Here is a 14,160-nt window from a genome sequence, read left to right as displayed (position 1 = left end):
TTGCCGTTTCAGCAGAATAATATTTGTTGAAATCATTCCTTAACCAATATATTATCTTTAGAAATACAATATTTTGGTCAAAAACGACCAACATTTTTGGTAAAGTTAGTAAATACGCCCAGCATCAGTGTAACTGAAAATAACACGGCCAGATACTTCAGTCACTAGTGATTGGTTCAGATATGTCAGTCACTAGTGATTGGTTCAGATATGTCAGTCACTAGTGATTGGTTTGGGGAAAATCAACCCCCCCCCCCCACACACACACACAGAAAACGGCTAACATGGAGGCGATGTCAGACTAAATAATGTAGTGGAAACAAAATGGCCATTCAGTCTGAAGATCAGGCTACAATATCCTCTGAACGATGGGATCAGCTGTGAGATTTAACAAAACAGGGTGCCGGAGGATGGCAGGGTGCCGGAGGATGGCAGGGTGCCGGAGGATGGCAGGGTGCTGGAGGATCGCAGGTGCACCTCTTTGGGGGGAAACTGATATTATTGTATAATCTAGTATCTATACCTCTGATTTTATTGACGTGTTGGAGAGTTGGGGACTGCTGCACCTTGTATTTGGACTAACAGTTGTTATTTTTTTATGTGTTGCTGCCATATTTATGTTTATGCTACCTGTATCAATGTTAATTTTAAGTACCAATGGTACTATGGGACTTGTTCCTGTTACTCTGACTAGACACGAACGCTATAGAACTGACAATGCCATACTAATACTGGTACAATCCTCTGTGTGTTACCATCTAAAAAGCTAAATGTTGCTCTAGCAACCTGTATCAATGTTATTTTTATTGTAGCAATTAGGGCTGGGTATCGAAAAATCATCGATACTGTAGGGATTTTTGCTGCTTGAATTAATTTAAAAGGTATCGAAAAGCCTCAAGAGGTTGAGTTCTTGAAATGAGAACACAAGTTTTCCTTTTGTTTAAAGGAAATACGCAGATTCTTTGTACACAAGTTCATCAGAAAATTCAGTTGTTTCTTTCACATGATGAAATTTGCCTTCTTTTAACTTCAAAAGGTAACGGAAAGAGTATCGTTTTAGAAGCAGTAAGGAATTTGACGTATCCGTTAGCGGTGTTGCATGGAAAACGTTTCCAGCACTGCCCAGCCCTAGCACCAGTGGTACTTATGCTCCTGTTACTTTGACTGCACATCAACTAAACTGAACTGAACCGGCAATGATGTAGTAATACTGGCACTCTACTGTATGTGACACTAAAAGCTAAATGTTGCTCCAACAGGGAGACTTGGAGACAGAAGTCAGGCAGTTGCTGTAGTAAATCTATTCCAGGGAAGAAGCATCTAATGAAGGAAAATAAAGAACTACATTAGTGTCCTTTGTGTTGCCAATGTACAGGATTTCCACGCAGATCTGAAAAAATGCTGATCATGGAAAATCAGTGTGATCATTTCCGGCTTTTAAAAGTAGGGAAATTGCACACAAAAAAAAAAGTCTGAAAACGCATGGGAAGATATTTTCAGTTCCTGCTACACACTTTCTGTATTTGTAGTCCCACTGTTGTGATCTGTGTTGTTGTGAAGAATCATCTCCTGCTCCAGTGATGTGGCCTCGCTGACATCATACTTCCCAGCTGCTTGCATCCTACTGCCAACCAAACAAAATCTTCAAATACAGTCTGGAAAAAGTTTGGAATTTTGTAATGGGAAAAAACGCATAGGAACCCAAAACTCACTCCTCCTCCTCCTCGTTGTTGAAGCAAATGATCAACTTTTGTTTTTAAATGCCAAGAGAATGTATTGAAGAAAATAATTGTGTGTGTGTATATATTGAAGATTTGTTTGTGGGCATTTTTTTTTTTTTTTTATATCATTTTGTCTGAAATACACTACTGTTGAGCCCTAGTTATTTTTTATTTTTAATTCTAAATATTTATCAAATACATTACCAGTACAGAAAACTGATACTTGCACTTTTGTTTGGATTTGTTAATTAAGTGATGCAGAAAACACTTAATTTTTGCAATTTACCTTGTTCAGATGTTGAATAAAGACGGTTCGATTGCATCTGTTTTTCTTGTTAATTATATAAGCGTACATACTGTAGTTCACACTGACAACTTGATGCAATTTGGTGGATGCTTTTATCCAAATAAACTATTAAAATAAACACGATTATTAAAAATAGTCCAGTTGGCCACCATTGCTTTAACCAAGTAAATACTTAAAGGTTTTGATATCGACTCCAAACACAATTTGATACCCAGCAGGAAAGTATATTTTTATTGATTATCATACAACAATCAAAGGAAATGGCAACAATTTCCTAAATAAATAAAGTAAAAGGAAGTCATGACTTTCAGGGCGTCATTAATCTATTAGCATTTCACAATTTATTCACAACTGCAAGATATGAAGAGTTGTGTTCCAAAATGAAAAAGGGACACCTACTATAAAAAAGTGATTGCAAAAAGTGAAAACAAAGTACTAGAAAGAATTGCACTTTTTAAGAGTCTTTGGTTTACAAAATAACACTTTGACAGACTATCATGTATAGTCTAGAGAAACTGATTGATGAATAATTAAGGTAATAATTTTCTTATCCTTTTCAACAGAATTTTGGAAATGAACTCTTCACACACCAACATGTCAAACGAGACTACGACTATTACAACTGTTACTCTCCCACCTACCATACAATCCTCTACTAAATCATTTTCTCACATGGGATAAAATCTAAATATAGTGAGTATCTATATGATGGTCTGTCGGCTAATGTACATTTACGGGGGTCCTTGGAATTTAAAATAATCCTTGGAGTGAGTATCTTTGCTGAGGAAATGCTTTCGATCGGACTCCTCCTCTTCTTCTTCTTCTTCCTCCTCCTCCTCCTCCTCCTCCTCCTCCTCCTCCTCCTCCTCCTCCTCTTCCTCTTCCTCTTCCTCCTCCTCCTCCTCCTCCTCCTCCTCCTCCTCCTCCTCATGGTTTGGTTGCTCCTGCGTCTTCCTGGCCGGCTCTCTCCAGGTCAGAGTAATACTCCAGGGCCTTTCGCACCGGCTCCAGAATATGTTGCTGCACAACAACATTACAGGAGAACCATTCATTTAAATAAGTAGCATTCATTCACAAGTTTCCCCGATCTCCTAGTTCACATCAAACAAGGCTATTAAAGGAAAAGTCAGTGTGATGTCCACTGCATTCCAAGTGTTGTAATTTACTTTTTTGGTGAACCCACTTTCCCTCAACCTGCCTCATCTACTTCTACTTCAGTTAGTGATTTCCTACGTTTCCCAGAATGCCTTTCGAGAACCAGACCTTTACCGCTGATATTTTAGATCGCTGAAACATTTTCTGATATCAAACTTTGTCCAGTTTTTTGCGGGAATACACCAGCAAACCACAAAATGGGCCCAGAAATGCAAGGTACATCACTAGTAGTATGAAAAGGTGTTTTAGGGTGGATTTTTCTTTTAATACAAGGGTTTCTATAATTTCCCCATGGAACGATTAAAGTTTCTTTCAATCAAAGTTGGGGAAAATAGTGTTTTTGTGTTCCAGTGCCCATATGACCACATTTCTGCAATTGTAGACCGCAACGTTCATTTCTCAAGTTGTGATATTTGCATGCCATGATCTAGCTTATGCTATAATCATAACCTTAATATTACCCAGATGTACCATATTGTACCATACCCATAGGCCCAGTTCAGGCTCGGCATAGTACTGGTGCAACGGGAAACTACTGTTGTACCTCCAGGCAGGGGAACAGCTTGGTGAGCTCGGTGAAGAGCGGCAGGAGCACGAAGCGGATGAAGTTGGTCTGGGAAGACGGCTTGGACACCTTGTCTCTGTCCATGAAGGGCGTCACCGGAAGACCTTTGAGTTTCTCTGTGTCACTCTGCAGGCAAAAAACAAAAGAGGAAGATGCTCTCCACATTCCCTATCAAGGGTTTCATTCCAAAACGTTATATAACCATTCTGGAAAACAGTGATTACGTGAAGTTTATAATCCAAAATCTCTAAAATACACACAATCTAGTCTGTAAAAGTGTCATTTTGTCAGTCTAAGGTCTTAAGTTATGTACTACACTATAAAAAGTACTATCATTTTTTAACGTTGTGCTACTGATCATTTTGGCAGAGTAGGAGTAGAAATTCTGGACATCTCATTTTGGAGTAAAAGTCTTCATATGAAGGATTTCCAAAGTATATTATAATACATATTTCCATTTTGTAAAAAAAACAACTCAAAAATGAATTGAGAGGAAAGTCGCGGGTCACCTGACGGAAGAACTCCTGCAGCAGGCAGTCCAGCCAGGGCTCGGCCACAGCCATGGGCCGCGCCTCGTTGGAGATGTCACTCACCTTCACCATGATCTTCATCAGCTGTAAACACACAGAAGCAGAAGCACTTCATATGACAAGCACAGTAACTGTATAGGAATTTGGTGAGAGATAACAAATAATGTGTTCCAGCAAAAAAAAATGGGAAACTCTTTATATAAGAATTTTCTGAAATGTCAATAGAGCTCAACAGTGACCGCCCACTTTTGAACGGCTCCGGTTCCAGGAAGTGAATTTCCCCTTCATTCCTCCATTGATGTTTCAGAAAATCCTTATATAAAGAGTTTTAAGCCTGGAAGCAAGCCAACCAACTACGAGATGAATTGTGACCATAAAACATTTGATTCGGAGCAAAAAATAAATGGAAAACAGAAAAAAAGGCAAAGGGTTTTTTTTTTTGTTTTTTTTCCGTTTTCCAAATTATTATTTTTTTTGCTCCGAATCAAATGTTTTATGGTCACGATTCATCATGAGGAACGAATGGGAAATTCACTTTCTGGAACCGGAGCCGTTCAAAAGTGGGCGGTCACTGTTGAGCTCTATTTACCACACAGGTGCAAGCTCATTGGTTGAGTTAAACCTCAGTGGGCGGAGCCAAAGAGCCACATTTTTTCTGGCTAAGTAACTTCAGACTGAAGCTCAGTGAAAAAGACAAGAGGTAAGAGAAGAGGAAGCTAATATTATGAAGCCTAGCGCTCTGCTGCTAACTGAAAAAATACAATCTATCATACTAAGTTATCTAGGTTAGCTAGTTAGCTAGCTGACCTTACAAGTTCAAACTAGCCATACTAGCCTATAGCTATCTAGGTAAGATAGTTAGCTAACTGCTGACCCTCAACATCATGAATGTCATGGTTATGAATGAATGGCATTCATTGGCATTTGTATTTTTATATATTTGTATTTTACCAAAGTTCCTTCTTTGTCATTCAAGTTTACCATTTAGCTAACTTGGCTCTGAAAAATTGTCTATTTGGCTCCGCCCACTGAGATTTAATACAACCAGTGAGATATTTGTGCCTCTGGAAAATGTTTATCTAACTAAAACTCCAATCTGCGACTGACTAGTGATTAAATGTGATTGAAAATACCCTTACAAAGAAAACAATTTACAAAAGGTTTCCGTGTGTAACTACCACTTCCTTGTGCTCCTTGTTCTTGAAGTCGAACACCGGCAGCGTGACTTTGAACTTGTTGAGGATTTCGTTGTGCCTCGCCATGTCAGTCGCCAGGATGCACCTGAAGACGGATCAGAGGATGAAGGAGCCGCCCAGCGTCACCATGAAGGAACTGACTGAGTTCATGAAGATCACACTGAGTGCTCCGGTCTTACTTGATCACGCCTCCTCGTATCTGCTTGTACTGCTCGCTGGTCAGGTTCTTTAATATGTTGCACTCTGGCTGTAAGAGGAAAGCAATTTAGGCCTTAAAAATGTAGATATTTTTGTTTTATTACTTGAATACTTACATGCTTTTCTATGAGTTGAGTAAGTCTCATGACCCTTGAGATCTGTTAAAACACTTTATATAATTTCAGAAATACATGGGTGTCAATGGGAGAAGAAGCATATCAATCAATCAATCAATCAATTTTATTTAAGTGCAGAATCACCATGAAGCATGGTCCCAATACACTTTACAATTAAAAGAATACATAGGACAAAACATACAGCAAGCAAATAAAATAGTTAAAATAAAACAAATAAAAACATCAACATTAAAAGGATGTTTGAAAAGGTGATGGACCTTGCTTCTTTAACATGTAATGGAAGTATATATATATATTGTATGTTTATGCCCTATTACAGTGGCAGCTAGCAGACAGACTGAGGCTGTCTGGATACCTTGGAGAGGATACCGAAGGCGATGGCACAGTGGTGGTTCTCCAGCGGTGAAATGTCATTGTAGCGAAGGGCCAAGTCAGTCTGAGCATTGATCTGTCAGGGGAAAGAAAAAAACTAGCAATTCAGAAACCAAATTCAACTCGCAGCTCACAATTAAAGATGCTGCGTGTAGAATTACTAACATCAATAAATCATTACATTAGGCCTATATTACCTTATTTTATACCATGGTATCACAATTTAATTTGACAATGATCTATTTTTTTTAAAAATGCTACAAGTAGAGCCTTTTAACATTACTGAGAGCAAAGAGAAATGATCATTTAAAGGTTTGTTTTCAGAGCACTGATGGAAGCATGTAGCTGAAACGTTCCTTTGTACATTTAGTTATTTTTTCACTTGCAATAAATTCGTTTTTCTGAACTAAAGAAACTTTTTTTGTCCTAGCCTTTTATTTGCAGTGTGCAGAATTATTTTCACATTTTTCAAGGTTTGTTTTTAAAAATGGATTTTCAGTTTTGTCTTGAAAAAAAAAAAAACAAACATATATATAGATAAAAAATACTAAAGATGACTAAACTCTGCCAGTTCAGTTTCACAATCTTTTACATACCGAGCTGCATTTACTCAGGTACAACAGACTGGATTTGTTTCTGTTTGTGTCACAGATGGGATCTTCTCTTCTAAACATGCAAAACTCCATGTGGTTTCTCCTTGTTGTTCATGAGAAGATCAGACTTTAAAATCAGACTTTTTGGTTCCTGGGTACATGCAGCCATAGATCTTAAGTAGTGGCAAACGGCACCAACAGAGACGTTCTGCCTTAATGAAATGATTTTAAAGCAGTAGCACTTCAGCCTTGTTTCATGTTACCGGTGTAGAGCAGCTTGTGACAGAGGATTAGAGCCGACCTGGTAGACGTTGTTGTAGCCGGGGTGGTCCAGGTCGTGGCAGAGAGCGGAGGTCAACATGATGAACAGATCCACTCTGTCTATTTTATTCCTGAGGTCCGTCAGCCAAATCAGTCCGTACATCTGCCAAAGGAGACCCATATACAGACATCACTAATGGCACTGAAGTGGAGTTCATAGGGCTTTTGGTCTTTCTCCCGCCTTCAATTTTGTTGTTATTTGACAAAAAACCTTTCTACCACTTCTTCTTCTTCTTCTCCCTGGCTTTTATCTCTTGCTTCTAATGTTTCTATCAAGGAATTTAAGCTAAGCTGTTAGTTCCCTTAACTCATTAAAATGCATGTGATGGAGTGAAAAGTGGGAATGATTTGGACGGACCCTTTGCCTTATGGCGCCCAAAAAATGTCTCAAACAAAAAACATGATTGACGCAACAGGCTGCCACCTCATATGGAGCCGTATCATATTTCATGTTAAATAATCAGCAATAAATGGAAGATTCAGGACTTTTAGAAGTCGAGAGGTTTTTGAAGTTATCCCTGTGTCACCGAGACATATTCCTCTACATTTATTGTACTTGGTGAATAAAATCATTCTGATTCTGTCCAGAGCAGAGGTGTGACCAAGTCAACTTTGCTCAAGTCCCAAGTCTGAATGTAGATTACCAAGTCAAGTCCCAAGTCAAGTCCATGTCATTAAAGTCAAGTCTCAAGTCTAAATGTAGAACAGCAAGTCAAGTCAGAACAAATCAAGAGTCCAGTATCAATTTAATATCTTAAAGAAAACTAAATATCTGGTACTTTTCAATGCAATATGGTTTTAATAGGATAAAAACTTGGTAAGAGCATCATGAGTTTGATTTCTATAATCAGTTTCAACTTCAATAAATTCAATCATTCCATACAAATTCAGAAAACAGAATTTAAATTCAGTCGTCTGCTGGAACAAATCTCATCACTTTCAATCTAAGTCATTTACACAAACACAAGATCTCAAGTCAAGACTTTAGAAACCTTTTCAAGTCATCAAAGTACAAGTCAGAGTCAAGTCCCAAGTCACCAGAACCCAAGTCAAGTCAAGTCAAGTCTCAAGTCTTCTCTTCATGCATCAAGTCAAGTCTCAAGTTATTAAAATTGTGACTCAAGTCTGACTCGAGTCCAAGTCATGTGACTCGAGTCCCCACCTCTGGTCCACAGTTTTTAAGTTTTCTTTTAGATGTTTTCATGTGTTGGCGGGTTCTTGACTGTAAGATGTGATTCCAAAATGTAACTCTAGTCCCCTCACACTCACTCAAACTCGTGAATTCCACCTCACGAACTAACATTATAAAATGGCTAGCGTGTGGCTTTCAGCTCACCATCTGAGTGACGCAGAAGCAGTGCTGGAAGTTGTGGAAGGGGATGTTGTTGTAGTGGCAGTAGACCTCAAACAGGAAGTTCTGCAGGACGTCCAGCTCGATGTGGAACGCCGTCAGGAAGTCCAGGTCCGTGTACATCACCTGGAGCAGCACCATCATCTCCGCCTCCTCCCACTGCCTGGCGAGACCAGGGCGACAAGCTACAGGTGTGTGTGTGTGTGTGTGTGTGTGTGTGTGTGTGTGTGTGTTTTCCCATTTGTGTATGAGTGCACCAATGTGTGTGTGTCTCCTGTGTGAAGGAAAATACTGTGTATGTCTATGTGTGAACTTATGTATGGGAATATGTGTGATGTATGAATGTATGTGTGTGTGTGTGTGTGTGTGTGTGTGTGTGTGTGTGTGTGTGTGTACTCACCAGTTGTCAAAAACGGGGGTTTTGAGGTGTTCTCTCACTTCCTCTGTCACCTGCAGCGAGCTACGGTAACAGAGAAGTGACTGATCCCTTTAATATTGTATTAATATTTTTGTTAAAAAGCAGAGGACCTGTTAGAAAATAATGGTTAGAAATATGATGATTGATGATTGATCAAAAAATGAACAGTTTTATTCCAAAACATTATACTGTGGAAAAAAACACCATTTGGAAAAAAAATCATTACCTGAAGTTCCTCATTCACTATTTATAAAATATAGCAGATTGTAGTTTTAGTTCTACTCCCTTTTTTTCAGACACAGAGCAGAATAATCTGATTGGTTGAGTTAAACCTCAGTGGGCGGAGCCAAAGAACCACAGATTTTCAGACCACAAATTAGCTAACTGGCAAACTTGAAAAGAGGGAACTCAAAATATAAATAAAAAAATAGAAATGGCTTCTTTTTTTTCCATTAATTCCTGTCCATGGCATCATGATGTTGAAGGTCAGCAGCTAGCTAACTAGCTTACCTACATAGCTATAGGCTAGTATGGCTAGTTTGAACTTGAAGGTCAGCTAGCTAACTAGCTAACCTAGATAATTTATAGACTGTATTTTTTCAGTTAGCAGCAGAGCGCTAGGCTTCATAATATTAGCTTCCTCCTCTCTTACCTCTTGTCTTTTTCAGTTTAACATCACTTAGCTAGAAACTGTGATTTTTGGCTCCGCCCACTGAGGTTTAACCAAAGCGTTTAACTCCACCAATAAGAATCTTACTGCGTCCAAGAAATGTTTGTTTTGCTAAAACTGCAATCTGCTAACAGAGAGAAAACAGTCTGTGCTTGTGTTATGATTTTTATGAGACTTAAGTTGCATGCTGTCCTTTAAAAAGAGGCATAATTAGCTTTGACTACACGTGTCCATCATGTTTCAAGAGCAGATGCCACTTTATTGAAATGGTGAATATCTTGTTTTGGGCTGAAACGCTTCATCGCAACATTACTGCTGACAGAAACCCAGCAGCCTTCACCTCATGTGGAGGAACCTCCGGCGGACCTGCTCCTGCTCCTCCTGCACGGTCTGCTGGGTCCTCTTGGTTTTGGGGGACAGCCTGGCCTGCTGGTCGCTCTTGTCTCTGAACAGACCCAGCCAGCTCAGGCGCTCCACGTTCTGCCGGGGAAGGAGAGAGGACAAAGATGAATGTTTGAAAGAATGAAAGTTTACATTCATTAGTAATCACTGACTGTGTGTGTCTGACAAACCTGCTTTGTTCAGATGTATCTTCAACTTTCTGTGTATGTGTGTGTATGTTTGACCAACCTCCAGCTTCCTTAAGTTTATATGAATGAGTTTTCATGTTCAACTCTGTGTGTGTGTGTGTGTGTGTGTGTGTGTGTGTGTGTGTATGACTATATATGTCTATATAGTCCCGAATTGTTTATGAATGAGTGTATCAAATTTGTGTGTGGACGGTGAAATTTGGTAAACGCAGAGGGAAAAGAATAGGGATGCGGTTGCTGAGTGCTCCATGGTTACGGCTAAAGAGGTTTGTGTGTGTGTGTGTGTGTGTGTGAGAGAGAGAGAGAGAGAGAGAGAGAGAATGTGTGTGTGCGTGTGTGTCTATGTCTATGTGTTGGATGAAAGAAATTGCTTTTATGTATGTGTATTCATGAAAGAGTAGTTACTGTAGGTGTATGTATCTGTGCCTGTGTGTGTGTGTGTGTGTGTGTGTGTGTGTGTGTGTGTGTGTGTAGGGCCGTCTATATATAGTCCCAAATTGTTTATGAATGAATGTATCAAATTTGTGTGTGGACGGTGAAATTTGGTAAACGCAGAGGGAAAAGAATAGGGATGCGGTTGCTGAGTGCTCCATGGTTACGGATAAAGAGGTTTGTGTGTGTGTGTGTGTGTGTGTGTGAGAGAGAGAGAGAGAGAGAGAGAGAGAGAGAGGGAGAGAGAGAGAATATGTGTGTGTCTATGTCTGTTGGATGAAAGAAACTGCTTTTATGTATTGTATTCATGAAAGTAGTTACTGTAGGTGTATGTATCTGTGCCTCTGTGTGTGAGTGTGTGTGTGTGTGTGTGTGTGTGTGTGTGTGTGTGTGTGTGTGTGTGAGACGAACCTGCAGCTTCTTCTTAAAAGCCTCCACTTGGCTCTTCATCTCAGAGACGATGTCCGGGGGTTTCCCTGCGTCTTCCAGCACTTTGCTCTCCAGGTGATGCAGCCTGCAGGAGGGAAGCCTGTCAGTGAGAATCATGGGATTTTTTTCACCATCGAGACGCTTCAGCCAATCAGCAGCCGGCACCGCACGTACCTGTTCTCCACGCTGGCCAGCCCTGTCGGCACGGCAACACCTGCATCTGGACAAAAAGCACAAAATTCAAAGCTTTAATCACGGGGTTTATCATATAGTCTGAACCTCGACTGTGCAGCAAGTTACTGCTGTAAAAATCACATCATATAAAGAGTTTGGTTCCAAAAATTAGATATTTACTTTATATGTATAAGTTAAAGAAGAAAAAAATTACCTTTTTCTCTTTTATATTGAATGACAAGTGATAATTGAATGGTAAAGGATCCCCTCCAATATTTGGTTTCATCAAATAGCAATTATGTTTTTTTTCTCCCTTCTTTCATCCATTTTCCTTCTTTTATATTTTCAATTAATTAGATGTAATGATTTTTTCCCCATCTTTTTCTTTTGTACTGTATGCAAAATATTTGTAAAAATTAAAATGTGTCTATAGACAGAAATGTAAATATGAAATGAATATATGGAACAATGACACAATAAAGTATAAAGAAACAAAAATGAGATATCGATCCTTTGAGAAAAGTGACCTTGCAAAATGAAATTTAGCACAGAATTAAAACCAGTTTTGTTTGTTTTTAATGGATAGTAGGCAGGTTAATTGAATGATGAACTTCAGGTAGGGATTATTTAGAGATCATTTTTTTGGCATTTCTGCTGTACTGGACAGCTGACTGCAGACAGAGACAGGAGAGACCAGACTGTTGCTGTTTCAGATGATGCAAGACTTCGTTGTGGTGGACTCTCACTGTGCAGGTCTGACGCCACCACCTCCAGCTGGTAGTAGGAGTCCACATCGTTGGCCTCCAGTCGAGGGGAAATGTTCACCATGTTGCCGTTCCTGCTGTACAGCTTCAGGATGTCGTGCGGCCCGGCCTCCGCCGCCGCCCGGAACAGATCTGAGACGAGAGATAGGGATTGTGAGACTTCTGAACCAGGGTCTGAACTGAGACTGCTGTAAACTCCAGTTCAGCTCCTGCAGTGTGAATGTGAAAGTCTCCCAGCTGTAAGGAAACAGAATGTGAACTGAATCGGAACAACAGGAGACAGAACTGAATTCCATGAAATTCCACTTCTAAGAGAGTTTGTCTCGACTCTAAACATTATAAATCAAAACATTATGAATCAAATAAAAGACAGTTCAACAAATTCAACACATTCTGTCATAATGTATGGATCACCATTACATGTTCTGCATCAAGTACCAGCTGAAAGGTTCCTTTAACATTTTATGATATTCAGTATTGATGATATATAACACTATGTGGAATCTCAGATATGTGGGAAGAAAAAACAAAAAAAAACATGTAATTTCACAGAATTGCATTGAATTAAATTAAACTTCCTGAAATTCCAATTCAATTCTAATTCTGTTTCCTGCAGGTTTTTTCAAATTCCAGTTCCTCAGTTGAATTGGATTTGACGAGTTCATTCATGAATTGACCTCTGAACCCTGCTCTGAACAAATGTGCCAAAGCAATGAAATCACCAATGAACCGAAGTGAAATGAAAGGACGCTCCAAAATTTCACAGTAGGACTTAATGCCAGATGAATTAGTGAAAAACTTCATCAGGAAACACCCTTGATAATGTTCAATTATCTGTGTTTTTTAAGCATTATTTATCCAGGACACTTGGGGGTTAGGTGCCTGGCTCAAGAACACCTCAACAGTAGCTCCTTTTTATTCCTATAATCATAATAAAAATGTGAATGTCTTGAATCTTTTTTTGTGTTTCTAAATGCCTCCTGATTTCCAAATAAAAATACAATGAAGAAACAAAACAAGAAGAAGAAAACAGTAGTTCCTCGTCACATCCCCCCCTCAGATTGTTTCAGCCAGTCTGGGATTTGATCCCAAGCCCACTCCTCTAACCTCTAACCTCTAACCTCTAACCTCTAACCTCTAACCTCTAACCTCCAGGCTACATCTGTCCCCATATTAAGTGAGAGTAATGGATATCAGGTCGTATTTTAGCCCCAAAATGGATATTATTTAAGTACAAATCCCTTTATTCATCCCATTCGCTTATAATTGGCCTCTTTATAGGTCAAGGGCCCCATACAGGGGGCCAAGAGCCCAATCGCCCCATGGTGTTATTCATCACTGTCACAAGATGACAACAGCACACAGACTGAAGCCCTTCAGTCTGAGCAGCTGTCAAAACCACACGGAGCTCCTCACACAGCGACGACCAGCTTACAGGTGAACAGTAAAGAGGCTAGAAAGACATCAGACAGCAGCATTCATTACTGTGCAATCATTATCAACTCCTTGGCTCCATAATTGCGTTGCATCTAATCCAGTCTGTCTCACACATGGCATGTTGCTCTGATTCTCATTCACATGGCTTCACAGACAAACGTTAACTGTCTTTTTTCAGTGCTTCCATTAATGATTTAGGTATTTAAAGGAATAGTTCACCCAAAAATGAAAATTCTGTCATCATCTACTCACCCTCATGCCAGAGTTCCAAAAAGACCTACAGTATATTTACACCATAATTTAGTGCAAATCTTAACTACAGCTGATTGATTTGCAACAAATAATGGTGTATAGGTCTTTCTATTCATAGTGTGATTGTTTGGCTGTTTTTGTTTTGGATCTCTAAAGAACTGGTCCCCATTGACTTCAGTTGTTTTGGAGAAGGCTGCTACCAAGTTGTGCTGGCAACCTCCCTGTGTGTTATATGGACTAACAAATTTCACTTGTGTTTCATTTGGCATGAGGGTGAGTAGATGATGACAGAATTTTCATTTTTGGGTGAACTATTCCTTTAAAATGACAGATGAAAATGCAGTTCTTGCACTGTTTCAATCAAATAATAATATGATGACAGCATAATACAGTTCCCACGGTCCAATGCAAATCAACAGCAATAGAAAACATGGGCCCTCTTACCTTTGGCATCTGCAACGGAACAATCGGCCTGAAACTCTGCTTGCTCCAGCCTCCCATTAACCATAAAATAAATAATTTTTGTTGTCATCCTGGAGTCAAGTTGG

General features: G+C 39.4%; 1 protein-coding gene across 1 annotated transcript; it reads right to left on the bottom strand.

Annotated features, from left to right (window-relative positions):
• Positions 1-2,955: 2,955 nt before the first annotated feature.
• Positions 2,956-14,144, bottom strand: LOC139918859 (high affinity cGMP-specific 3',5'-cyclic phosphodiesterase 9A-like). Its single transcript, XM_071908389.2, has 14 exons — positions 14,057-14,144; positions 11,906-12,055; positions 11,160-11,205; positions 10,968-11,070; positions 9,875-10,014; positions 8,847-8,906; positions 8,432-8,609; positions 7,076-7,198; positions 6,165-6,257; positions 5,654-5,721; positions 5,457-5,559; positions 4,258-4,362; positions 3,728-3,874; positions 2,956-3,048 (listed from the first exon to the last, which is right to left on the bottom strand). The coding sequence occupies exons 1-14, from the start codon at positions 14,142-14,144 to the stop codon at positions 2,956-2,958; spliced, it is 1,497 nt and encodes a 498-aa protein (XP_071764490.2).
• Between the last annotated feature and the right edge of the window lie 16 nt (positions 14,145-14,160).

Source organism: Centroberyx gerrardi, chromosome 21, assembly GCF_048128805.1.
Source record: "Centroberyx gerrardi isolate f3 chromosome 21, fCenGer3.hap1.cur.20231027, whole genome shotgun sequence".
NCBI classification, from domain to species: domain Eukaryota; kingdom Metazoa; phylum Chordata; class Actinopteri; order Beryciformes; family Berycidae; genus Centroberyx; species Centroberyx gerrardi.
The sequence above is the reverse complement of the archived record's forward strand: the minus strand, read 5'-3'. Positions and strand labels throughout refer to the sequence as shown.

Excerpts from the sequence above, each read along its gene's own strand:
- LOC139918859 (XM_071908389.2), bottom strand. The coding sequence starts at position 14,144 with ATGACAACAAAAATTATTTATTTTATGGTTAATGGGAGGCTGGAGCAA. Across the intron at positions 12,056-14,056 it reads TTCCGTTGCAGATGCCAAAG|ATCTGTTCCGGGCGGCGGCG; the intron begins GTAAGAGGGCCC and ends CTCTCGTCTCAG. Across the intron at positions 5,560-5,653 it reads ATACGAGGAGGCGTGATCAA|GTGCATCCTGGCGACTGACA; the intron begins GTAAGACCGGAG and ends ATCCGTCTTCAG.